We start from the raw sequence: 24,975 nt of genomic DNA, 5'->3' as shown, positions 1-24,975 counted from the left end.
ATTACTTTTCTTACATATATTATTGAAGGTAGAATACATTTAACTTGTATTAGTATTCTTTCTGGTTTGTTTTCTTCAACGGTTTAAAAACATCTTCCTTCACCTGATAACCATAATGTTTGAAACGAGGCCACGCGGGGTCGAGTGAAACACAATGAGCTTTTGTCTTTGCAGTTTTTTTGCTGTCGCACGAGCAAATGATATTTACAAAAAGCAGACGTGAGAAAACTAAACTGATATTTGTGTTGAAAGCCCATTGTTTAGAAATCCCTTAATTACAGCCTGTGCTGCCTGGAGCTGAGGCGACTGGTGCCCAGTGGGAGAAGAGGAACACTTGGCTCCAGGGCCGGGGACGGAGCTGTCAGGGGTCCAGGACGAGGGGGACATCAGGACGAGGGGGGACATCAGGCTAACCCAATTACAAGACATAGGTATGTGCTCTCAGAGTAGGTTTCTCTAAAAGGACAACTATCAGCGCACCGGAACAAAGCCCCCCCCCACTCGCCTTATAAAAGGGGGCAAGCCGGGGCAGTTCAGAGGAGGCATCTGGATTGTTTTCCTTTCTCTCTCTCACGCTTTGTCCCCGAGACACAAAAAGGCCCGAGACAATGACTCGTGACGTCTGACAGCGAAGTTATTCCAGAGACACAATGTGCATCTCGGTGGTGGGCGCAGCAGATGCCCCCCCCGGGGTCAGCGCTGGGTTTTGTCCCCCCCCCCCCCCCCCCCCCCCTCCCCCAGCAGAGGGAAGGTAGGGCAATAAAATTCCCCTGTGCTAAAGGAGACATTCCAGCAGAGGGAGGGGAGGGCTGGGATTTGACATAATTTAAAACGTGGCTGTCAGATTGTGAATGGGAGCCCCCCCCCCCCCTCCTAAGTGGAAACCATTTATTTGCTGTTGTGTCTTCGGCTGCTCTGACGTCAGCGTGGCCGCGGCTACACAGGAAACTAGAGATAAACAATTAGACCGAGGGAGAAGAGGTGACACTGATGGGTTTCCATATGCATATGAATGAAGTGATACAAAGTGTAAACAGATTAAATACGCTCATCTATTCCAGAGTGTGAGATGTGAGCTCCAGTTATATTGTCAAAACCAGTCACGACAAATCAATACATCTAGTTATCAGCTCATATGAGACACTGTTATTTACAGGATAGAAATTAAAGAAAAAACTGATTATGAAAAAAAGGGGTTATTTTCTAAATCCTAGTTTTATATTTCAACACTTGGTTGTATTTGTCTTTTTCTCAATCTCTAGATATTTATAAAAGAGTTTATGTTTTCTTATTAACTTGAACTTGATGGAATTCTTGTTATCCTCAGACTGTGCAAATGTGTTACACAGTTTAATTTTTTTAATTGCCGGTTTAATTGTGCAGCCGTCATTAATCTGCCTGAATTGTGTGTTTACCGTCTGTCCTCCAGTGGACGCCTGAAGGCATCAACACAACAAACACTTCACAGAGATCATCCGAATGTGTTGATTAGAAAAATATCCATTTAAGAAAAGAAAATCGTAGGTTCAGCCCAATAATGTTTTAATTTCTTTTCAAAAGTTCATATTTTGTGTTTTACAGGTCACTAATGGATTTTGTCCCTGTGTTGATAACTTTCCAACATTTAACTTTGGTCTTATTCCTGATGTTCAAAGTAAGAAGCTTCAGAAAACCTCTGAATTGACCTTGTAATGACACTAGTTAGTGAACTGGTGAAGGTCAAAAGGTCAAGAAAGAAGAGTTTTGAGTCAAAATGTGAGAAACCTTAAAAAACCTTTTTGCATCGTGTTTGTATCGAGGTCATGTGATATGATAGACGTCTCAGGATCAAAGCCAAATGGACAAAGTGGAACCTATAGTAATAATACGTGCATAGTTCAACTTTAACTTTATTGTCTCTAAAAGTTCTAAAAGGAGTTTCAGAGTGGTGGGACGTTGTTTCAGAGGAGCTGGAGAACGGAGCAGGAGATCACAGACGTGTGAAGAACTCAGATCAGCTCGTTGTGACGAGTCGGAGCCGAGGTGAGAAACTGTCCCTCAGCTCCCGTCCTGAGTCCAGGGTCGTCCAGGCCTCAGCCTCAGAGACAGGGGGGACGTTAAGAGGGAGCTGGGAGTCGAGGAGGTTCTGGTTTCTGATCAGGATTCCTCCTGGGCTCCTTCCTCTGAGGGGCTCTGGGCTCATCTACACCCCGAGGTGGACTCAGAAATGGGATTATTATCCAAACTGACCTGGGATCGACTCAGGAGGACAGCGTCGCAAAGGACAGGGACATTCTGAGCCCCCCCCCCCCCCCCCCCCCCCCCCCACCCCCCCTTCCAACCCGACTTCAGATAAGGAGAAGTGGGTGGGTGGATATTTGATTTGACAAAACAGACTCCGTGGAAACATAATAGAATAAATATAACAAATAATGTTAAACACACTAAAACTGACAAAAAATATACATAAACTGAAAAGCGACTAATATAAAGGTACATTCAACTTCCTGATTCAGAGTATATCATATTTACAACCCCCCTGCTGCTTGATAGTGATTATGAAGAGTGATGATTGAACCACTTTCACAGAATTCATGTCGTCTCTTTGTTGATCTGCAGTTTTCACGAGTAATAAATAATGTTTCCCCTCATTTATAATCTGCCTCGTTACCTGTGAAAGCAAAACTGAGCTTGATCCATTAATTCCCATCATGACCCAACACGACACCACTTTCTTTTACTGGTTCCTTTTGAAATAAAACATCTTTTTAGTTTCTTCTGCTCTCATTACAAAGTTCCAACCGAGTCCGACTCTCAGCAGAAGATGTTTCACGACTTTTATGTTGCCAGGTGTTTTCTCCCCATCTTAATGACGGACTGGTTTCTCGGGAGTCGGGCGTCCAACCAGTGGAGTCCCATCCATCTCTCTGCTGTTACCAAGGAAATGGAACCAGCAGAGCCACTGACAGTCTGTGAATTTCAACGAGTCTCAGCAGCAGCAGCTCCACAGAGACTCAACCAGCAGGAAAACACTCGTGTTAGTAAGTTTAACTCAGAAACTTCATCGATGCTCATTGTGTTCAACTCGTCTCCACGTCGGTACAACATGAGAGAAGCCTTACTGGTTCCAGTGAGGCTCGTGAGGCAGTAAACTGGGTGAGAGGTGTTTCCCCTGGAGGAAGTGTTCATCAAATGGAAGAGAGACGTCAAAGTGCATCGGAACACAGACCTCAGGACCTGGTGGTGGGGGGGCCAGAGGGGCCAGAGGGGCCAGAGGGGCCGAGGGGCCAGAGGGGCCAGAGGGGCCGGCCGAGACAGACTGGAGCTCACATAGAGGGGCCCCAGGTCGGTGAGCCAATGGGAGAAGAGCAGTGTCCCCATGTGTGAGCTGCATCACTTCCTTTAGGGTCCACACACATTTAACAGTTAATTAAACTCCTTAGGGGTCATAGGACATATAACAATACATGTAAATTAAAATATAAAGTATGTAAATATTAAGTATTTAAATATTACAGTTGTTCTCCATTGCTTTGGCTCATTTCACGAAACAGAAATGACTCAGAGCTCTAAGTGCAATTGGCAAAATAGCCCATATGGTTCAGCACAACTACATAGATCACCTTCAAAAGGTCATATCTCACTATACCAAATTTTAGTTTTGATGTGCTTATTGTTTGACAGTATATTGTGCTGTACACATTTTCTGTTACTGTAAGCACGATGTATGGCAATTACTGTAACAATTTCCATGGCAGTATGAGTTCAATAAACATATTTTATGTGAAACCTTGAATAAATCTTTTTTCTGTTTGATACACATAATATTCTGGAAAGAAAACATCTACTGTAACCATTCAGTGACCATTCAAGGACTGAGCCAAGATTGAAATGTGCACATGAGGGATATTTCTATGGTCCACTGCCATACTGACAAAACATCTAAACATTTTGACCTGTAGTGTTTACACAATGCCAAAGGGACTTTTCATTTTGGGGGCACTGACTATTTATATGAGAAAATGATTTGGTTTTGAAACTTGAGTTAACTGTTTTGGGTGAGATATGACCTTTTGAAGGTGATCTATGTAGTTGTGCTGAACCATATGGGCTATTTTGCCAATTGCACTTAGAGCTCTGAGAATGTCATTTCTGTTTCGTGAAATGAGCCAAAGCAATGGAGACAAACTGTAATGAAGTGATTCACTCTGAGCGATCAGGTGATTAGGTTTTTCCATTAAAACACGATTGTGTGTGATGTGTAAACACACTTTGCAGGGGACTGGGTTGTACAGTTCGTTCTCAGGTCTCTCATCAAACTGTTCTCATGAAGAACAGGAAGCCGACAGACTCAGGGAACGTTTCCTGTTTCGCACCAAAGACACGTGAAGTATTTAATAACTGAAGAACCAAAAGACTGAATATTGTAATAAAGCGTTTCTATAAACTCCTGCCCCCTGGTGGAATTCAAAAACCCAAACATTAATTTGAAAATGGGGGACAAGTTCGTATTATGATGGTAACCAGTTATTTGAATTTAAAACATACAGGCTACAAGTGCATCAGGCCGTCTGAGGTAGTGTGTCTCCTGGTCCACTAGAGGGCGATCACTCTCAGCTTGACCTGTCGCACGCCCTTTGACCTATGGAAATAAACAGTTCTGGAAAATAAGACAAAACTAAAAAAGTGTTCAATCTTTATTTACCTCAAAATGTTATTCTGTGAACAATTTGGGTTTTTGAGTGGAAACGAAAATCTATTCAATAATTCATTAGCGTTTGAACGTCTCTTGCAGTTTCTAGCTCAACATCATAGACCCCCCCCCCCCCAACGCCCCCCCGCTGTCTGTGTCACACAACCTGCTGAAACAATGGGGAATAATGAGTGGAGCTGTTCACCCTCGCCCCCCCCTCGCCTCCCCCTTCTGCTTTCATGAGTCTCACTTCAGCAGAAAACGAGACCTGAACCGGGTCCAGGTTGTGCAGGAGGTGGATTCATGGGCCCCCATGCGGAGTCAGAACCGGGTCACGTGGCCTCGTCTCCACGTTTTTACACGTCAGCTTGTAAACACGAGATGAAAAAGAAAACTCCCACCCGACCCGAGCATGAGTCACCTCCTCAAGCTGCTGCGTGGCCCAGTTCCTCTGCTGCTGTACAACACGTCCACAAATTATGTGAACAAGGCAATTAAACTGGGTTTCATCAAAAAGTCTTTGTAAGGCTTTTTGTGTGTGTGTGTGTGTGTGTGTGTGTAGTTGAGTAAGCATAATTTCAAGCTGTACCAGAACAACACTGTTCCTCTCACTGCACACGTGGACGGTGCCAACATCACAAACCCCCGACAGACCTGCTGTTTGTGTGTTTATCCATAAAATCACGAATAGAAAAACTTTATATCCATGTTGCTGAGTCAAAATAAACTGTTTTGCATCACCCAATAAACTCTAAGTTAAAAAAATATAATAAATAATAACTGCAGAGAGGGACAGTGTTATCCTGACCCTCGATATGAAACCAACATTTTAATAAACACTAGGATCTGCAGGTTAGAGAGAAAGAGTCCGAGCACCAGGTTCATACAGCAGCTGCTCAATATCTATAATGACTCCATGTGCCTCTATAGAGCTGAATTAAACCAGTGTGATTCCTTATCAGGGACTATATGGGAGAATGGGAACCAGTACATTCCATTAGCTGGCCTCATTATTTCTCCCTGTGCAGTAAAACCCCCCCCCCCCCCCACACACTGTTCACCATTAAGAAAAAGAAAAAAAAACACCTAGAGCAGACGAGCCAGCGTTTCCCCACAACTGCATATTTATCTATAACAATGCATATTTTAAACATACACCCAGAGCAGTGTGTGTATCTGCTCATGAATACATATCATGTGATAGAGTCAGAGAACATTATTCATTTTTTAACTAGAAGTTTAAATGCAAACACGGTTCTGGAGACATGGATAAACAAGCAAACAAACAGATAATAACTGCAATAATTGGATAATAAAAAAACTAGTATTTTAATAGAATACTGGTTTAAAAATATACAAGAATAAACGTGTGAGGATCAGGTGTCTTTCCCTCATCATCACATTAGTTTAGTATGTCTAAATCTTATCAAACTGATTCCAGAGCAGCCCACACGCCACACAAACTGACTGGCAGTGTGTAGATGTCTGTGGTTCTGGGCCCGGGCCACGTGTCAGTGGTGGCGTTCTCCTCCCCTTCTGCTTCCAGCATGTTCCCATTTACTAAATCCCTTTTGCTACGGGACACGACAACAACGACAACAACCTGCGAGCTGCAGACCCACAACCCGCACTCGACACACATCTTCTGTTCTCGGGGTTTAATCTTCGTGGGGAATTAGTGCTTCTGACGACAGGGATCTCCTCCCCCCCCCCCCCTCCAACACACCGGGCTTACTGTCACCAGAGAGGACTGTGATTGGTTCAAGAGGCTCAAACAAACTAACACAAACTAACACAAACTAATCCTCCCAGTGAACCTTCCAACAGGAACTGAACAGGAAGAGAAACGCTTCACACGGGTGATGAGGGACATCAGAGCTCTGGAGAGAGAGACCAGTGGAGCCAGAACACCAGGAAGTGGAGAAGCTGGGTAGACACACAGTCAACTGGTTGAGCTGTGGCTGAACTGCAGATCCCCCCCCCCCCCCCCCCCACCTGTGGAATATTCACAGTCTTTTAAATGTGAGGGTCTCCATTGCATCCTCTCAGTGTCTCTGTTTGGACATGTCCTAGCACCTCGAGGACGCTGAGACAGTGAGAAACAAGTGTCTCTCATCTGATGAACAGAGAAACCTTCATGTGTGGAAGAAACCAGACGTGAAGGTTTTAGAACCAGATGTTCCTCTGGAGGTTCCTCCTTCTATCCCAGGATCCGTGGAGCTCAGTGACCTTCAGGCTCTGGGTCACCTCTCCAACCTAGACCCGTCCATGTCCAGCTGGTTCTGTTCACAACTCTTCAGGAACTGCTGCAGCCACTAACATGTCTCTGAGCTGGGTCAGGCTGCTGCTTCAGTCAGTAGACTCCATCCTGAAAGCATCTGGATCGCCTCCTGGTGGCTGGCTGCGGTACAGGTCAAAGGGACCGAGCTGTGCACCGACTGGCCGAGATGTCCGGGTTCATATTGGGTAGTGGATGCATTCAAATGATATAAATGTAATATAATATAATGCTGCAACATAGTGAGAAGAACTTAACACTTTCTGAATTAGCTGTAGATCTATTTTCTAAGTGCATTGAGCTTCTGTTTCTCTTCCAGCATGAAAAGCACCACAGGGATTCAGAAACAGCTTCAACTGGTTCATAACTGTTCAATCGTTATTTCCTTTCAATAAAGTGTTTGACTTGTAAATTCATGAGTTTCGAGGTCATGACAAAGCTTTTTAAATTCAGTAAAGCAAACATTCATATTGATTGTTTACTCACATTTAACATAGTGTCCTGGTTTGAATTCTAAAAGTGTCAAAAACAAGACAAAGAAAAACTTCTTAATTGGTTTAATAGACTCTCTCCTTCTTATCAATCTTTCATATTTGTCTGTGTCTTATGTTGAAACATTTCTATTAAACACGTCTGCTGGGACGTGACCTGCTGTGTTATTAATCTGTTCTATCACTTACTTCACAGGTAAACAAGACAAACTTCTGCCTTGACAATAAAGAATTTTCTATCTTTAGTTCATTTCATCATCTCTGCAGTAAATACACAAGCAGCTCCACGGGTGCAACAATTAAATTGTATTATTTGTGCTTCATAGAACAGTTATTACATATAACTGAGGGGGAGGTGTCCTGTCAAGCCTTCTTGCATATTGCAATCTGACACTGTTCACTGTCTTGCATCTTGCATTTCACTTGTTACTTCACTTTTTATATCTTTTATCTATTATATATATTTTATTTAGATATGTCTATGTCTTAATAAATGTTACTTTGTATAAATATTAGAAAAGGGAGTAAATAAGAAGTAAATAGTGAGTAAATATATATTGTTTCTTTTTATTGCTTTTCTTATGTGTGTTGTATTTATTGTGTTTTTATGTTTTTATGTTTCTATGTTCATTGTATGCACCAATAACCAGAGCAAATTCCTTGTAGGTCAGTAGTATTACCTACTTGGTAATAAATACTTTCTGATTCTGATTCTGCTCTCAATGGAAACATATGGACAACAGGTCAGTTTAACATGTAAATGAATCATAACTGTATAAAAACTAATCCTGGACTTTGAGTAAGAAGTCCTCGTTGTCAACCGAAGCCCAAAGATTGTGTTGCTTAAATGAATAAAAACACACAAATCTTCAGTTTCTTTTTTGCCACCTTCTCATGAAACCTGAGATGCCTGCAGGCGTTTTCCACATCCACACACATTCATATTCAGATTGCACAGCAGTGTTGTGTTCTCGCAAAGCAGGAAAAATGCAAATTGTGTTTGTAGAAAAATGCTCAATGTTTTGTGACTTTAATTCTTTACTTTATCTGCTGCTAGCAGAGAAACAACAGGGCACGGATCACCAGTCCTCCTCTGAGGATCCAGAACCTGCACATGGACCAGTGTCTCTGTGGGAACTCAGTCTGAGCAGACCAGTCCTCCTCTGAGGATCCAGAACCTGCACATGGACCAGTGTCTCTGTGGGAACTCAGTCTGAGCAGACCAGTCCTCCTCTGAGGCTCCAGAACCTGCACATGGACCAGTGTCTCTGTGGGAACTCAGTCTGAGCAGACCAGTCCTCCTCTGAGGATCCAGAACCTGCACATGGACCAGTGTCTCTGTGGGAACTCAGTCTGAGCAGACCAGTCCTCCTCTGAGGCTCCAGAACCTGCACATGGACCAGTGTCTCTGTGGGAACTCAGTCTGAGCAGACCAGTCCTCCTCTGAGGATCCAGAACCAGCAGACCAGTCCTCTTCTGAGGATCCAGAACCAGCACATGGACCAGTGTCTCTGTGGGAACTCAGTCTGAGCAGACCAGTCCTCCTCTGAGGATCCAGAACCTGCACATGGACCAGTGTCTCTGTGGGAACTCAGTCTGAGCAGACCAGTCCTCTGAGGATCCAGAACCAGCACATGGACCAGTGTCTCTGTGGGAACTCAGTCTGAGCAGACCAGTCCTCCAGTCGAGCGTCTTTCTGCCTCTAGTGAAGCTTGAGTTTCACCTTCTTCACGACAGCGTCCACGTCCACAAACTGTCGCCACGCACTCGTCTCTCACTTCAACAAAGAAACATTATAATTCATCCATTTCTTTTGAATTCTGCATGTTTCTCTATTTCTCTTCCTGAGCCGTGCATTGACGCCGGCCTGTCAGCAGTGACAGTTTTACAATAATGACAGGAACAGCCAGCTGTGCCTCCTTCACCCTGAATGTGAGTCGTGCAGGAGAGAGCAGGAGCACGTCACCGTCGGTTCTCACATCCAGAAATCAAATCCCCACCAAATCTCTGGTTTTCTCCAGACGTCAGGTTTTCATCTTGAGAAGAGGAGCAAGTGAATTCTCTCCACAACAAACACGCCCCTCACATTTCAGTAGCACCAGGTAAACAACAATAAACATCTTCAGTTCAGAAAACCATCTGCTGGGAACAACAACTGCTAATTAAGTCGTTAGTTGGTCCCATTAATTCTGTGTAAAAGTGTAAACACAGAGGATCACCGGCAGCAGCAGGTCTCTGGGGGGGGGGGGGGGGGAGGAGGGAGATGTTTGTGTGCCAGCAGGTTCGTGTTTGATGAGGAAGAAGACGAGGAAACCGATCCCGTCTCTTATTTGCACACATGATGCCAAACAACATCCTCTCACCACCGTGGTAATTAGAGCGCTGACTGGGTATACTGGTTCTGAATCTGTGAGTCGACCCCGAGGATCCCAGCTTCACGTCGTTTATTTCCTTCAGAATCAGGAGCGTTTCTCTCGAGGGAGCTTCTGCACATCAGCTCCTCTTGTGGACGTCAAACTGATCCTGAAGCTGCTCCTCACTGAATCCGTCCTGGAGACATAATAACGATCTCTCCTCGTTATTCCTGCTCCGCTCAACAACTGCAATTATAATGTTTTATTATTTACTGCAATCATGAGAAAGAACATTTATAATTACGTTCTGACTGCAATAACCTTTTGTCTCACAACTAGTAAGAATTTGACTTATCATATTTAGCAGGGGACAAAATAGTAAATATGATAAAAGCAGTGACAGTTATCGTTCTAATCATCAAAAACCTTATTTCTGTTTTACAATTTAACTAAAGCTCAGTGTCGATTATTCAAACGCCGTCCCATCCTTTCAGATTTGTTATTTGAGAATAACAGGTCTTATCATAGGTCTGATATTTGGTTCTGCTGCCTGTCACATGCTGTGAGGAGAGGAGAAGAGATGTGATGTCATAATTCAGATCAGTTTGTCTCATTAAAACAAGTCACTGCTTTTCGATCTAATTGAAATGGCCGACAGGATGGAAGCAACACTTCACTGTGAGAACACTGTGACTTCAAATCCTTTTGTTTCTGCAGCGTGAGTCACATTAACATAAATATACAGCGTGTCTGATCCTGAAGGGAACGAGAGACTCACAATATATTCTACCTACGTTGTTTGTATAGAGACACTCAGATATAAAACAAGTGGTATTCATAATGTAAGTGTCAGAGACGGCTTCTCTTTGCATTCATTTCTCAAGTGTTTGTCCGATTCTCTTCTCCAGAGGATTCACACAGTAGCTGGAGGAATAAAGTCATATATTACAAATACCCCTAATAATAAAAAGCCTGCCCTAGACATGTCATTATTTTCAGGGGGTAACAATCAACTGGAGAAACAGACTCGACCAATCACAGGTCAGGGTTCACCAGGATGGTATTCTTTAATTACTTATACTTACCAGAAAAAAAGAAAAAAGAGAAACTTAAAAAAAAATTAGGACAAACTACAATAACAGAAACCAGAGAAAAAATTGTTCATGTCCAATTTGCTATCACGGAGGAGACGGACTTTACTGCAGCCAGCCACCAGGGGGCGATCGTAGGGATCTGTCACAGCTTCCTGCAGTATCTCAGAAAACGTTTGTTATTTTGCTTTGGAAACTTTTCTTCCTCTCGTTGCCACAAATCACAAAATGCAGCTTCAAAACTTTTCTGTTCTGTTCGTCTTTCAAAAAATATGATTTTAAGAGCTGCAGCAAAAAACCTCATTTCAAATCCATCAAGTCGACAAAATAGCTTTTTACATTCGCTCCCGTGAGTTTTCAGTCGAATCCTTTGAATTGTGACAAACTTCAACTTTTTGCCTTGAAAGAAAACAACAAAACCTGGATTGTGTGTTTTTTGGGGTTTTTATTTCAATCTGTTCAGAATCGATGTCGTACGAGTCCTGAAGTGTAAAAACAGAAATGATTTTTTACACATCACAGCTTTTTCAGACCGGCTGCTGAGATGTGCAACTCCTTGTTGTGATTGGATTTGAACTTTGACCCCCCCCCCCTCTCGTGCACAGTTGTCCATCACACGCTGGTGATGAAGAGCTGCTGGAAGACGAGCAGCAGCTGATCTGGATGCAGCGATGAAGAGGAAGCAGAGGAGCCGGGAAGGGAGATGAACTAACTCACCGTGGAGAAGATGATACTCAGAACTTTGGAGTTTGCTATTAAAGAGAGTGAGTGACACGTCCAAGGCTGTTTCCTGGGGGGGGAGGTGAGTTGAACGGAACAGCCGCAGGAAGTGGCCTCGAGTCACACTGCAGTGGCTGGACTCAGGGATCAAACTCAGGAAGGACAATTTACCTTTTAGCATCATAAGAGTAGATTCATGTGAAGCTGTGTGAAGCTCAGTGTGTGATGACTCTGCAGAGGAACCACTATAACGTGTTGTGTTACTCTGCTGTTGTGTTACTTTGATCGATCACGTCCAACAACTGGTCTTCAATCTGCTGAGTTTGATCGTTTGTTCTCTCGATATTAGAAATGTTTGACTGTCACAATTTAATTTGAAATTATTTGGTCAACAATGAATCTTCAAGCCCAGGAGCTGACAAATGGCTTTGTTTACCTCAGAATCAGATTCCATCGGTGTGTGTGTCTGTGTGTGTGTGTGTGTGTGAGAGTGTGTGTTTGTGGTAGACAAGTGTGTGTGTGTGAAACCCAAATGACAAGTACACAGATGGGGCCGGTGCTATGCAGATGTCAGGTTGCCTAAAGAGGACTATAAAATCTTTATGAATGTTATGACAGCCCACAATTGGCAACACCGAGATATCTCCAATCTATGACAGATGGGTGTGTGTGTCTGTGTGTGTGTGTGTGTGTGTGTGTGTGTGTGTGTGTGTGTTAGAGAGATGCTCACAGCTCTACAATGCAGCAACAGAGAAAACCCCTAGTTACAGATCTGTTGTGTTATTTTGAGAAGAAGAAGAATTGGATCATTATGAATTGACGGCAGAACAAATGAAAGTGACACAGGGAAACAAAGTCGAGGGAAGAAATGTGGGGAAAAAACTGCTGTGATGTAAAATGTGTGAAATTGTTTTATTGATATCAATCCGTCCGGATATGAAATTCACAAGCGTAGCAGGTAATTGCCTCGTTGTTCAGTAGAATCCATGTTGTGCTGTTTGTCGTGATGATGAATCCTCTGAGAAGACGTTTGGATTCTGTGATCAGTTCAGACAGGTTCTGCATAATTTTCCATATTCAAATGTATTAAATTCACCTTGTTCGACTTCTGAAATTCAAAGTAGCCGCAGAGAACAGAAAGTTCAGTGAGAGTTTGATCCTCTGAGCGTTCAAGGTACTTTACAGTAGAATATTCTATGTTTAATAAGATGTAAAAAGTATAATCTAATAGTGTTGATTAGATCTGTGGATGTGATCGAGTTGCATCATCAGAGGTGACGTCTCTCTCAGACCTGAGGTGATGAAGCCTCAGAAGAAAATCTGTATTTATGCCTCAACTATAAGATTAAGATGAAAAAAACTGTAAAATCTAAATATTTAATATGTAAAAGAACATTTTTAATTATTAGTAAACGAGTAAAATCCTATAATTTGAAGTCGATGTGGGAGAAACGTTCCTCACATCAGTGGTTTGAGGTGAAACAAGGAGAAATAGAGATGGTTCGGTTCCATCGGGTCGATCTGTGTGATACAGTTCTACACAGAGATCACAGCTCTATAGAAGAAAATCTAGATCAGCTGATGACTCATCACATGGACCGTGAAATCTGATGACTCATTTCAAACTAATCCTGCTGCACACGTCTCCTCCATCAGCGCCCTGCGTCACCGACTCAGCGGGAATCGAACCTGCACGCTGGCTCATTATCTTCACATTTAAGTTTAATGGTGAACACAGTTTCTTTTTTTACACACACTATAATAAAACTACAGGCTCATGGTCATAAGAAGATATTATTATAAGAGCCATGAATCACTCAGCGCGGTGACAGGAGGTCAAGCATCACTCATCACTCGTTTCACCTCCATGTCTGAAATGTCTTTGAACTCGCTCCTCCTCTGCGGCCGCTCTGTGAAAGTGAAATCAAAGGAGAAAGAACCAGCAGCTCCGTGAGATCAAAGCCCAGATGCTGCAGCTGCAGAGGAGGACGTGTTATCATGGCTGAGCCAACACGCCTCCCCCCCCCCCCCCCCCCCCCGCTCTGTTGACCGACCACCACCTGCTGCGCCCACCGGTTCTAATCCCGCTGCTCGCTCACACGGGGAATTCCTCCGGAGCACATCACAGTCAAACGCTGGAATTAGGAGATGAGTCGAACGCTGGCCACACGCCACTCCTTCTTATCTTCCCTGGCTTTGAACCCAGTGCTCCCAGTAAGGTGAGACCTGAGTGACACTGGTGCGGAGCACACACACAGGGTGAGGACATCCGGACACCTGGAGTCCACTGACATTGTTCACTCTTCATCACGAGGAGGAGGAGGAGGACATGTTGACGCTCTGGTGTTAGAACATCTGATTGAAGGTGAAGTGAAAGAGAAGCTCGATGGTTCTTCTTCTGTCTCACTTGACCTCCTGGTGACCTCCACCTGCTCGTCTCCTGTGGACTGAGGCTTAGTTCAGGGAGCAGGAGCCTCCTCACAGGCCTCCTCACTCACCTCCTCACTCACCTCCTCACACTCCTCCTTACACTCCTCCTTACAGGCCTCCTCACACACCTCCTCACTCACCTCCTCACAGGCCTCCTCACCCACCTCCTCACTCACCTCCTCACAGGCCTCCTCACACACCTCCTCACTCACCTCCTCACACACCTCCTCACACACCTCCTCACTTACCGTCCAACGACCAACATGTGGCTCGTTCTCTTCTAACGGACGAGCTGCCGTAGGAGCAGGAGCCAGATTCATCGTTAGCCTCGTCGTAGCCTCCTGCTCGTTGTGTATCGTAGATCACGAGGTCAAAACACGTGATGACAACTGAGGTTGTGTACTCGTGCTGAAGACCTTCGAACGTACAAGGGAGGTTCACCATCTTGTTCTATGTTCTAAAATAAAACGTCACTGGCCACGTTCTTCCATGCTTTACATTAGCATGTGTGTTAAGCGATACGTCCACTAGAGGGCAGTCAGGAGGATCTGTCTCTGTCTTCATGCTCTCTAACGTTGAGCTGCATTATTTGTGAAAACTGCAAAATTCAACCAGGTTTTACTCTGAAACCCCAAAAGTTTGATGACCGTAAGGTTTGTGTGTGTGTGTTTGAGTCTGAGTGTGTGTTTGTGTGTGTGTGCGAGTCTGAGTGTGTGTGTGTGTGTGTGTTTTAGACGTCCCCCTTCATCCTTCAGCCTCACTTAAATGTCCAATAAAGATAAACGTGATTTATTGAGTGAGTCACACAGAAACGGTTCATTAGCAACAATCAGTGATGAAGAGAATGTGTTCGGACACGATGAGTGTGTGAGACGCTTCAGGTGAAAGACACACACACACACACACACACACACACAGAGATATGGACTCAGATGTTTTTAAAATCTACATTCTGTGATGTAGGAACTCAGGTGGCTCCGGTGGTCAAGAGGCTTGTCCACTAATGAGACGTTTGGGTTCAACCCCCGGCTCCTCTCCGGCTCCTCATGCCCAAGTGCTCTTGAGCAAGATCCTGAACCTTCAGTTGAATAAAGACTGTGTCTCTGTCTGTCTGTGGAGCACACACTTGGCAGATACCTTGAATATTAAGAAGACTTCCAGGTGAGTCTTCAGTCTGAGGACCAAGTTGGACATGTCTTCTTGTAGGTCCTCAGATAAACTACAGACCCGCAGCCTTCGAGTCTTTTCACTGACTAAAGAGGACAGTGTCCCTCGTCCTCGTGTGATGTCTCCGTCCACTGGACCCGGACCCGGAGCTTCTGGCCCCAGAGAAGAATCCGCCTTTTCCTCGATCATGCGTTAAACTGAAAGTGAACCCGGGAATCCGACGTGAGACAAAGCCTTTTCCCGCTCTTCCTTTTAAGTTGTGCACGCGTTAGCCCCGACCGGGCCGGTGCGCGGCCTTGAAAGCGTTCGATTCCCGACACCAGACAAAACGCCGCGGCTCGCTCACAATGGACAGCACCTGGTCCTTTCACGTCCTGAGGAGGGGGACATTCCCTGAATCCGTTTGGGGTTCAGGGAATCGCACCGGCACCTGACTTCTTCCAGCTGACATCTCTGGCGCTCCGGCCCGGGATTAACGCCCACTTGGTTTGTCCCTTCCTGGGCTCAGGTCTGTCCCAACAGCCCGGCTCTTCAAAGGCCAGATGAAACGGGGCCGGGTGCCGCTCGCTCCTCAGGGGAATCGGCCTAGTGCAAAATGACAGGAGACACAAAGGGGATCTGTTTTGATGTGCTGCCGAGTGTTCGAGTCCGGCCAGCTGTACGGTGGGACGGCCCGTCTTCTGCCCTCCTGAGTCTGAACAGGAACAACACCACCGTGACTCACTGAATACAGTACGATCCCCTCAGGGCAGCAGGTTGAGACAGGTGTGTCCATGATGGGACCAGTGGGCCTGCTGGGGACTGGAGGACGAGCTGGACAGAACCGATCTGTCCCTCGTGTCTCATGTCCCTCAGCTTCATGTGAGACAGAATCTGTCCTCTGCTCCACAACAAACTGGTTACGTTGTGTTTAGATTTGTGATGAAGGACATTATTTAATCTCTCTCTCTCTCTCATTGTGTTTCTCTATAATATTAAAAGGTTCCTGTGATTTAGCAGAATACAAATCAAATTGAATTTAAGTTAAATTAAATAGAAATGAGGAGCGGTGAAGGTTAAAAACTTTTATAAAGTCTCAGGATAATATTCATGTTAAGTTCAGTTAATGTTTGATTCGACAGAAAAACTAATATTTCAAGCAGACATTTAAAGAATTCAGTGTTAATGAGGAACAACAACACAAACAGCTTCTCTGGAAAACGTCCTGAAAACATGGAGAACCTGACGTGTCGCTCGTCATCTCTTTTTATATAAAGATGATTAATGAACTTTATGAACTCGTTACATCATCAGGACTTTTCAGAGCTGACTTCCTGTGTCTGAACGGTTCTGCAGCTGTGGACAAAGTGTTTTTCTTCTCATGTACGAACCTGTGCGCTTTCATTTCTGCTTGTAAAGGAACTTTAATATAGAACATTACTGTTATATATAAATATATATATATATATATATATATAAAACTTCATTATCTTTTACATAAGTACAAAGTGCCAAAGCCTCAGTGTAAAAATAAACCTCCTGTTCTGCATTAAGGTTTTAATTATTTAGAGAAATGGACCCGATGATTATTATTGTTGGATCATACATTTTAATCTGTGAGCAGTATTTTATTATTGCAGTTGACGGGAAAAACTATTTTTTAATGAATTAACTGATTGTTTGATTTGTAAAAAACATCATAAAACAGAAATGTTGTTAAAAAGTTTTCCCGTTATTATAATTAGTAAAAGCACTAATGTCTCAGTGTAAATACAATTATCTCTAATCAAAATTCAGAATTCTAATTGTTCATATGTATAATACACTTAAGAATAAAGTCATAAACATAAATATAGTTGAGAAACAACTTTTAACTTGATAAAAGCTTTTATACTGAAACCTGTCGCACGAGCACAAACTCCGACAGCTCATAAAAATGGTTCCTAGCGATGAATAAACAGACGAGTGTTTTGTTCTTGTGCTGAAAATCGTTGAGATTTTATTTGCCCCGGGCTTCGACCACACAACCACAAAGACACTGTGCAAAGAAAGCAAAGATCAAGTCCCACGACAGAGAGTCGGCGAGCACACGGACCAAAGTGAGACTGTCTGCATGTACAGGGCGAGAAGCAGATCATGCTACAACCGAGAAAACACAAGCACGTCAACTCAAGGGTACAAATCAATACACTGTGAAATATACCAGGAAAAACAAAAGTCACTCAAATCAGATCTTTTTTAAACTTTAACACTGTTTTTCTTTTGTTTTTTTAAATCATCTGCAGCAGCCGGACACTTTACAACCTGCTGCTGCCAACAGGAAGTGATGTAACAGGAACTCTGACGCCTGGCGCCGGGATCCAGGGTTTTAATCTCTTACAGGAAACTCAGAATCTGATGATCAGACGTCGCTCTGTGGCAAGATTCTCAATAATAAAAACAAAAAATACACAAACACACTTTTCTGTTCAAGAAAATCGACAAAGTTCAGAACTTCTGCTCCGATTCACAACAGCTTGAAAACATCGAGGGAGAAACCGGTGAAATGTGAGGACTCGTCTGACGAGGATCTGTCACGTGAGGTCACAGGTTCCTGATGAGACATGTTAAAAAGCATTTTGGCGTTTATGGCCTCGATTGATCTGAGAATCATCCACAACTTTAATCTGATAGTTGATGGACAAGTTATTGTTGTTTCTTGTTTAAGCAAAAATAGAGAAATATTCTCATCGTTTCTCAGGTTCCAGCTTCAGATGTTAGAAGATGTTCTCTCCATCGTTCATCAGGACAAAGTGAACGTCTCCAGGTTTTTGTTTCTCACACTTTTCATTCAGAATTTCATCTGATTCACCAACGATAAACTGAATTAATCCAGGAAAGAATCTGCAGATTAACTGTAAAACTCATGCTGTTGGATTCAGCAGATTAAAATCATTTCATTACAGATTAACAGTCACCAGCGACTAACGTGAACTCCATGAGCCGCTCGCTGTCGTTTTAAAAAGAGTCTTAAATATTCACTTGAAGTTAAAAATACACATCTCATGTAAAAAGTCTGGATTTGATCCGAGACTTTTTCTCGTGTTGAGCAACTTTCTCTTGGAATGAAGAAACGATAAAATATAAAAATCATCTTCAGACAGATTTTCTGTTTTGGTTTTTCAAACACGATGTTTAAACTTCTAAAGCTACGATAGTTAAAACTTTATCAATGATCTGTACCGTCGTGAACGGAGCTTATTAAACCTCCTCCTACTTATCAGATGATTAACTTTGTACCGAGGAGACTTTGTCTTTAATGACGTTTTAAAATATTTGACCTAAAGTTTTATGAGACAAACAGGACGTCTTCTAACGTGAGAAGCTGGAGTCTTTGAGTCTCTGATTATTTCTCTGTTGATTGACAGCTTCAGTTTTGAAGATGAACTGGTTTCTCCGGCTCAGTAACGGTTTCTAAGTTCCAGCTTCGATCAAACAATCTTCCGTCTGATTATCATCGTTTTTCTCTACGTTTCTAAATTTGGCACAAGGTGAAAACAGAAACAGATAAAAACTTGATTGTGACTCGATCAGCAGAGTCTCCAGGTCGACGCCCTCGGCTTCACAAACAGCTTTATCTTGTTATTACACGTGTTTTAAAACTTGGATTTTAAGATTGAATCTTCTAAAAGTGCAAAGCAAGCGAGTACAAACAAAGCAAAAAGCGCGTGAAGCATACATATAACAACTTTTCTTTTTTTTTTTCATTTTTCCGTACAGAATTGAAATCTTAGTCAAAGCGCCGAGTTAAAAAATATACTAAAAAACTGTCTTAAAAACAGGAATATCAGCGGTATTGCTTTAGCTTATTGATAGTAATACATTTCCAAGCTGGTGGGACAAGGGACAGAGTCACAAAATACAAAGAGACAAATGGAGTCAAATAAAAAAAGAGAAGTTGCACGAGAGGGACAGCGAAGGAAGATATTGTTCTTTTGTTTCTTTAAGTGCTTCAAACAACATCCTCAGGTCCTCGTCTCACTCGTCATCGCTCTTACTCTTGTCTGACTGATCCTGTGGACAGAGGAGAAACAGAGGGTGAGGAGGAGGAGGAGGAGGAGGAGGAGGAGGAGGAGGAGGAGGAGGAGGAGGAGGTGCAGCAGCGTGATGAAGGTCACGCAGGTCGAGAGCTGAACACATCAACCCCGGGGAAGGAGACGGATCTCAGGAGGGACGAGGGTTTGAAGGTGAAGCCGGGGACCTTTCCTCAAACCCTCTCTGCCCAGTCAGACTCTTTACAGGGGGGGGGGGGGGGAGCAGAGGAAAGATGAAGACCTTTCAAAATAAAACATCCAGAGGCATCAGTTTGAAATCTGTGGTGAGAAGTAGAAGAGAAGAAGAGGAGAAGAGAAGAAGAGGAGAAGAGAGAAGAAGAGGAGAAGAGGAGAAGAGACAAAGAGACAAAGAGGAGAAGAGGAGAAGAGACAAAGAGGACAGGAGGAGAAGAGACAAAGAGGAGGAGAAGAGACAAAGAGGAGAAGAGAAGAAGAGGAGAAGAGACAAAGAGGAGAAGAGGAGAAGAGACAAAGAGGAGAAGAGAAGAAGAGGAGAAGAGGAGAAGAGACAAAGAGGAGAAGAGAAGAAGAGGAGAAGAGGAGAAGAGACAAAGAGACAAAGAGGAGAAGAGGAGAAGAGGAGAATAAACAAAGAGGAGAAGAGACAAAGAGACAAAGAGGACAGGAGGAGAAGAGGAGAAGAGAAGAAGAGGAGAAGAGAGAAGAAGAGGAGAAGAGGAGAAGAGACAAAGAGACAAAGAGGAGAAGAGGAGAAGAGACAAAGAGGAGAAGAGGAGAAGAGGAGAATAAACAAAGAGGACAGGAGGAGAAGAGACAAAGAGGAGGAGAAGAGACAAAGAGGAGAAGAGAAGAAGAGGAGAAGAGACAAAGAGGAGAAGAGGAGAAGAGACAAAGAGGAGAAGAGAAGAAGAGGAGAAGAGGAGAAGAGACAAAGAGGAGAAGAGAAGAAGAGGAGAAGAGGAGAAGAGACAAAGAGACAAAGAGGAGAAGAGGAGAAGAGGAGAATAAACAAAGAGGAGAAGAGACAAAGAGACAAAGAGGACAGGAGGAGAAGAGGAGAAGAGGACAGAAACAAAGAGGACAGGAGGAGAAGAGAAGAAGAGAAGAAGAGAAGAAGAGAAGAAGAGACAAAGAAACAAAGAGAAGACGAAGATACGAAGAGAGGAGGAGACAAGGAGACAAAGAGAAGAAGAGGAGAAGAGAAGAAGAAACAAAGAGGCGAAGAGGAGAAGAGACAAAGAGGACAGGAGGAGAAGAGAAGAAGAGAAGAAGAGGAGAAGAGAAGAAGAAACAAAGAGGCGAAGAGGAGAAGAGACAAAGAGAAGAAGAGACAAAGAAGAGAAGAATCTCACATCCTGTTCCCGGCTGCAGGAGGAATTAGATCATGATCCTGTTTAAATCGATTGAAAACTGAAAAACATTTCCAGAAGGTTAATTACATCACAAACTGGATTCCCAGTGGAGACCAGTTGACTTTAATGGGAGAATCAAGCGAACACGTTAAAATCAAACCTGTATTAAAGGTCAAGCTGGTGATTTGCTCCTGAAACACTTGATCTGATTTGTTAGAATCCTCCTCACGTCCCGACAGCATCATGGAGACGTGTCCGTCACTGACTGACCTGCTGTGTCCTCACGTCTGTCTTCAGAGACGAGAGTTGGACGTCAGCGAGCGAGTCAGAGGACACTCGTCTCTCAGTCGGTGAAAGTTCAGCAACAGTTTCATCTGTCCTCGTTTCTCTGACTCATCATTACAAGCGTTTTAAAGAATAACCACTTTCCCTCCCAGCGCCGAGTGGCCTGTCAGCAGCTGAAGCTTCAAACCTCCAGTTCAACGATCACATGGAGAAACTGATTCTTCTGCTCTGTGTGGACACCACGTCCGGCTGAGACCTGAAGACAGACGTCAGCTGCGTCCCGACGGGGACAGAGTCCATCTGAAGTCTGATCCAAACACACATCTCACAGCCAGAGATTACATCTGTCACACAAACTCAAATCCAGACTCAGTTCTCAGGGTGTTCCTCTCGTGTTCCTCATCAAACTCCAGATCAACCACGACAGAGCAACAGTCAGAATCAACCGTCCAGAGTCGGGACTCATCTCCTGAGAACTGCAGCAGGTCCACGTAGACTTCAGGTCCAGGTTAACGAGACTGATATCATCTGTGTTTTATGCACGTTGGAATAACTCAAACAACAGGAACATGAGCAGGAGCCTGTAGAGCAGCAGGAGGCGGAGCCTGTAGAGCAGCAGGAGGCGGGGCCTGTAGAGCAGCAGGAGGCGGGACATGCTGTATAAACTCTGCTGTGGACAGATCAGTGTTGTTGTTTACAGCTCGTCCACACCGGAGTCGGCCCTCATCACCAGAAGATCTGGAATCTCCTTGTGTTTCCAAGTGGACGTCTTCGTCTTCTTCGTGTCCGGCTCCTCTTCTTCATCCTGAGATGTTTGTGTTGGTCCAGTTTCACGTCACGTGTTAGAAACCTCGTCCACACGTCCACTCGCTCTCTGGTCTCACAGCAGCTTTATTCTTTATTCAGCGTTCACTCCTCCAACACCTCAGAGCTCAGAGCTCATTGACTTGAGGCTGCAGCACCTGGAGGAACCCGTCCTGCCTGAGCTGATCCTGCTGCTGCTCTGAGACGTGTAATTGGAAAACACTGGATCAACGTCGGTGGAAGTCCAGAGCTTCCACTGACTGCTGCTCAGTTTGAGTCGCTCCTGATTTCCCTCTGGAAGTTTCTGCTGCCGTCAGACGCTGGTGATTTTTAATACAACATGAAATCTGATTTTTTTTTCAGGAGCTCATCTCCGCTGTCAACTTCTTCACTCACAACCACACCCGACGCTCGAGGACGGAAACGAGGTAAATACACAACGAGGATGGTCTTAGGTTAACAATAACAAAAACAACCAATTACCCATAATGCCGCTCTCTGCACGGAGACATTAAAGCAGCAGCAGCATAATCGAAGGCTGAGAAGTTTCAATGCTTGAGTCACGGTTCCTTGTAAAAATAATGATCCCTTTAGATAGATAACTACATCATTAATACAAGTTATTATAAAATAATGATTTCCGAGTAGGAAGTAAAAGGAACTTGTGACTGAGATGAATGTTCAGACTTCAGTTCACCACAAAGGAAAGGACAAGGACCACTTTGCTTAGAGATACCGAATAATTATAAAGAAAAGAGGAAAGTTACTCAAAGAGGAGTAAGAAAATAAAAAGAAATGTCTTAAACTAGAAATAACAATCAGCTGTTTTGTGAGATGTGCTGTTGAGACTAAAGAACAACTGATAGTGATCTGTGAATCAGATCAACGACTGGTTCTGGATCAGGGGCTGATGTTTGCTCTGGTTCAGACCTGCTCGTCTCCTCCTCCTGAATCCAGACTCTGGGCCTCACACTAAACGTTCTGAAGGCCTGAGCCGCTGCAGCTTTCTTTCTTCTGAGAAACAATTTAGCAGCAGATTACACGGCTGCGCCCGACACCCGAGGTGTGAAGCAGAGGATTAGAGAGCTGGCAGGGGGACGGCTGAGTGGAGACCAGCCAGCCTCCAGCCGGCTGCTCCTCACTCTCTGCTGGTTACTGAGGATAATAAAAGGACTTGATAATAGTGTCACTTCCAGATGGAGTCCCCCCCCCCCCCCCCTCTGCAGTGGTTTCTCTGTGAGTAAAGACCAGGTTCTGTTTGAGCTGAAGATGCTGATGAGCAGAAAGCTGTGGAGTGACCTACGTTCTCGTCCTGGTCGTCCTCGCTGTCGTCGTCGCTGACCACCGGCTTGGCCTTCCCCCTGCTCGGCCTCTTCTTGCCTTTGTCGTAGCTCCGCCCCTCCTTGCTCAGCTTGATCTTCACCCGCACCGACTTGGCTGAAGGAAACAAACAGGGTCTTACATCACAACTTTGTGTGTCACAAAAACATAAGTTACACTCATTTGAGTTTCCTCCCACGCCTGAGCTCAGAGGACGAGTCGACTGCCTCCGGCGAGAAGGAGACAAGGCTTCACAGGATTCACTTCAGTGGAAGATCCATGAAGAACTCATTCATGAGCCTCTGTCTTTCTTTAACATCGTGAATTCATCAAGGAATAACTTATGGATCGTGATGAAAAAACACATTTCGGGGGTCTGATATTAAAGGTTCTGATCTGGTTCTAGTTTAATCTCTAACCACTTATGGTTTATGTTTGAATATTTGACCATTAAAGCTACAAACTGCATTTTAAAAATCATATTATTGTATTTAAACTTTCGCTCTGAGCAGTTTGAAAGCAACATCTTGGATTCACATGGTTTGCAGTGTAGAATATAAATGAGATCACATGTTTGTGTGTGTGTGTGTGTGTGTGTGTGTGTGTGTGTGTGTGTGTGTGTGTGTGTGTGTGTGTGAGTGTGTGTTTTTTGCATGCATTTAAATGAAACAGTGCGTCTTACCCTCGGCCTCGGACTCATCCTCGTCCTCCTCGTCCTCCTCGCTGTCGTCCTCGCTCTCCTCGTCCTTGGCGATCTTCTGCTTCGCGCTCTTGAAAACAGACTGAAGGACAATGGAGTCTTCGTATATCTGCAGCCAAGAAGAAAAGAGAGACTTGGTGATGTTAACCTTTCCTCAAACAGCATGAGTTACACTGGGAACACGGGGAGCGAGCGGGCGAGCGAGCCGCGGGGCAGAGGAGGGAGAGATGAGGTCAAAGGTCACAGCAGAGGAGTGAATGTGAATGTGAAGAGTGGGACGATGAGGACGGGCGTCAGACGGAAGAAGAGTTCAACTGAAACGACCTTTGTTTCAACCTCTTCTCAAAAGTTTGGACCTTCTTCATCAGTCGAGCTCTGAGAGTCTGAAAGTCGTGACGTCTGCATCCGGAGCCTCGGCCGCACACGACTGAAACATCACGTTCACGCCTCTCACTGAACCAAGGTCATGTAAATAAACCAAATGATAAGAGACACTGGGATATTACCAGACGAGCATGTGGATGACGCAGGTCGGACAAGGGGCCCACGCTCATGACAGCACGAGTCAGGCTCACAGACGAGGACGTTTCTTAATAACCCAGAATCCTCAGCAGTAAATTAGGTCAATGAGTCCAGCGTCTAGCGAGGGAGTCTGTGTTTGGTAGAGAACTTCCCTGAGTGGCTTCATCCAGGATAAACAGAACTGACTGCGCTTCAGCTTCAGTCTCTTAACGTTAAGTGGGAGGCTTTCATGACTCCTTCATTTACATAAGAGCCCGACTGAGGTGGAAGTGAGTAATATTATTATGATTCTGATATATTGAGGAAAAAACAAATCAGTTGTTTTCTTCATCTCCTGCAGCAGCAACGTGAGAGAGCTTCTGAGTTTCCAGCTTGTGAAGCTGAGCAGGACTCAAACAAATCAAACTGCTCGACATATATCCGATAATGGTTTTTTATGTAAAACCAGTAGAAAGAGGACGTCATCAAACCAGTATGACAAGAAATCTATTCGAGGTTTGAATATTTTTGAGTTTAAAACCAAACTTTATCGTAAACAACTAAATAAAAAGAAAACAAAAACAACCGAATAAATAGAAATGTAATCTATACATAAAACCCAAAAACATTCTAAAAAGGGAATTTTAAACATGATTGCCAATTTTCTCTTAATTGCATATTCTGAAAAATGAAAGTTTTTGTATCTGCGACAAACACCGATACTGACTCATGAGTTAACTTCTTACAGAGTTCAGGAGAAACCAGATTTAAAATCG

The 24,975-nt window shown here is 44.0% G+C and overlaps 1 protein-coding gene across 1 annotated transcript in view; it reads right to left on the bottom strand.

The window, feature by feature from the left end:
• Positions 1–18,871: 18,871 nt before the first annotated feature.
• The window catches only part of smarca2 (SWI/SNF related, matrix associated, actin dependent regulator of chromatin, subfamily a, member 2), a 41,397-nt gene continuing 35,293 nt past the window's right edge, over positions 18,872–24,975 (bottom strand). The window contains exons 32-34 of the mRNA XM_053419937.1: positions 23,681–23,807; positions 22,982–23,115; positions 18,872–19,235 (exon numbers count right to left, since the gene is read on the bottom strand). Coding sequence (XP_053275912.1) covers positions 19,200–19,235; positions 22,982–23,115; positions 23,681–23,807 — 297 coding nt within the window. The 3' untranslated portion in view covers positions 18,872–19,199. The remainder of the gene's footprint in view (positions 19,236–22,981; positions 23,116–23,680; positions 23,808–24,975) is intronic.

The sequence above is a fragment of the Pleuronectes platessa genome, chromosome 4 (genome assembly GCF_947347685.1).
Source record: "Pleuronectes platessa chromosome 4, fPlePla1.1, whole genome shotgun sequence".
NCBI lineage: Eukaryota > Metazoa > Chordata > Actinopteri > Pleuronectiformes > Pleuronectidae > Pleuronectes > Pleuronectes platessa.
Note: the sequence above shows the minus strand (reverse complement) of the source record. Positions and strands in the feature narration are given on the sequence as shown.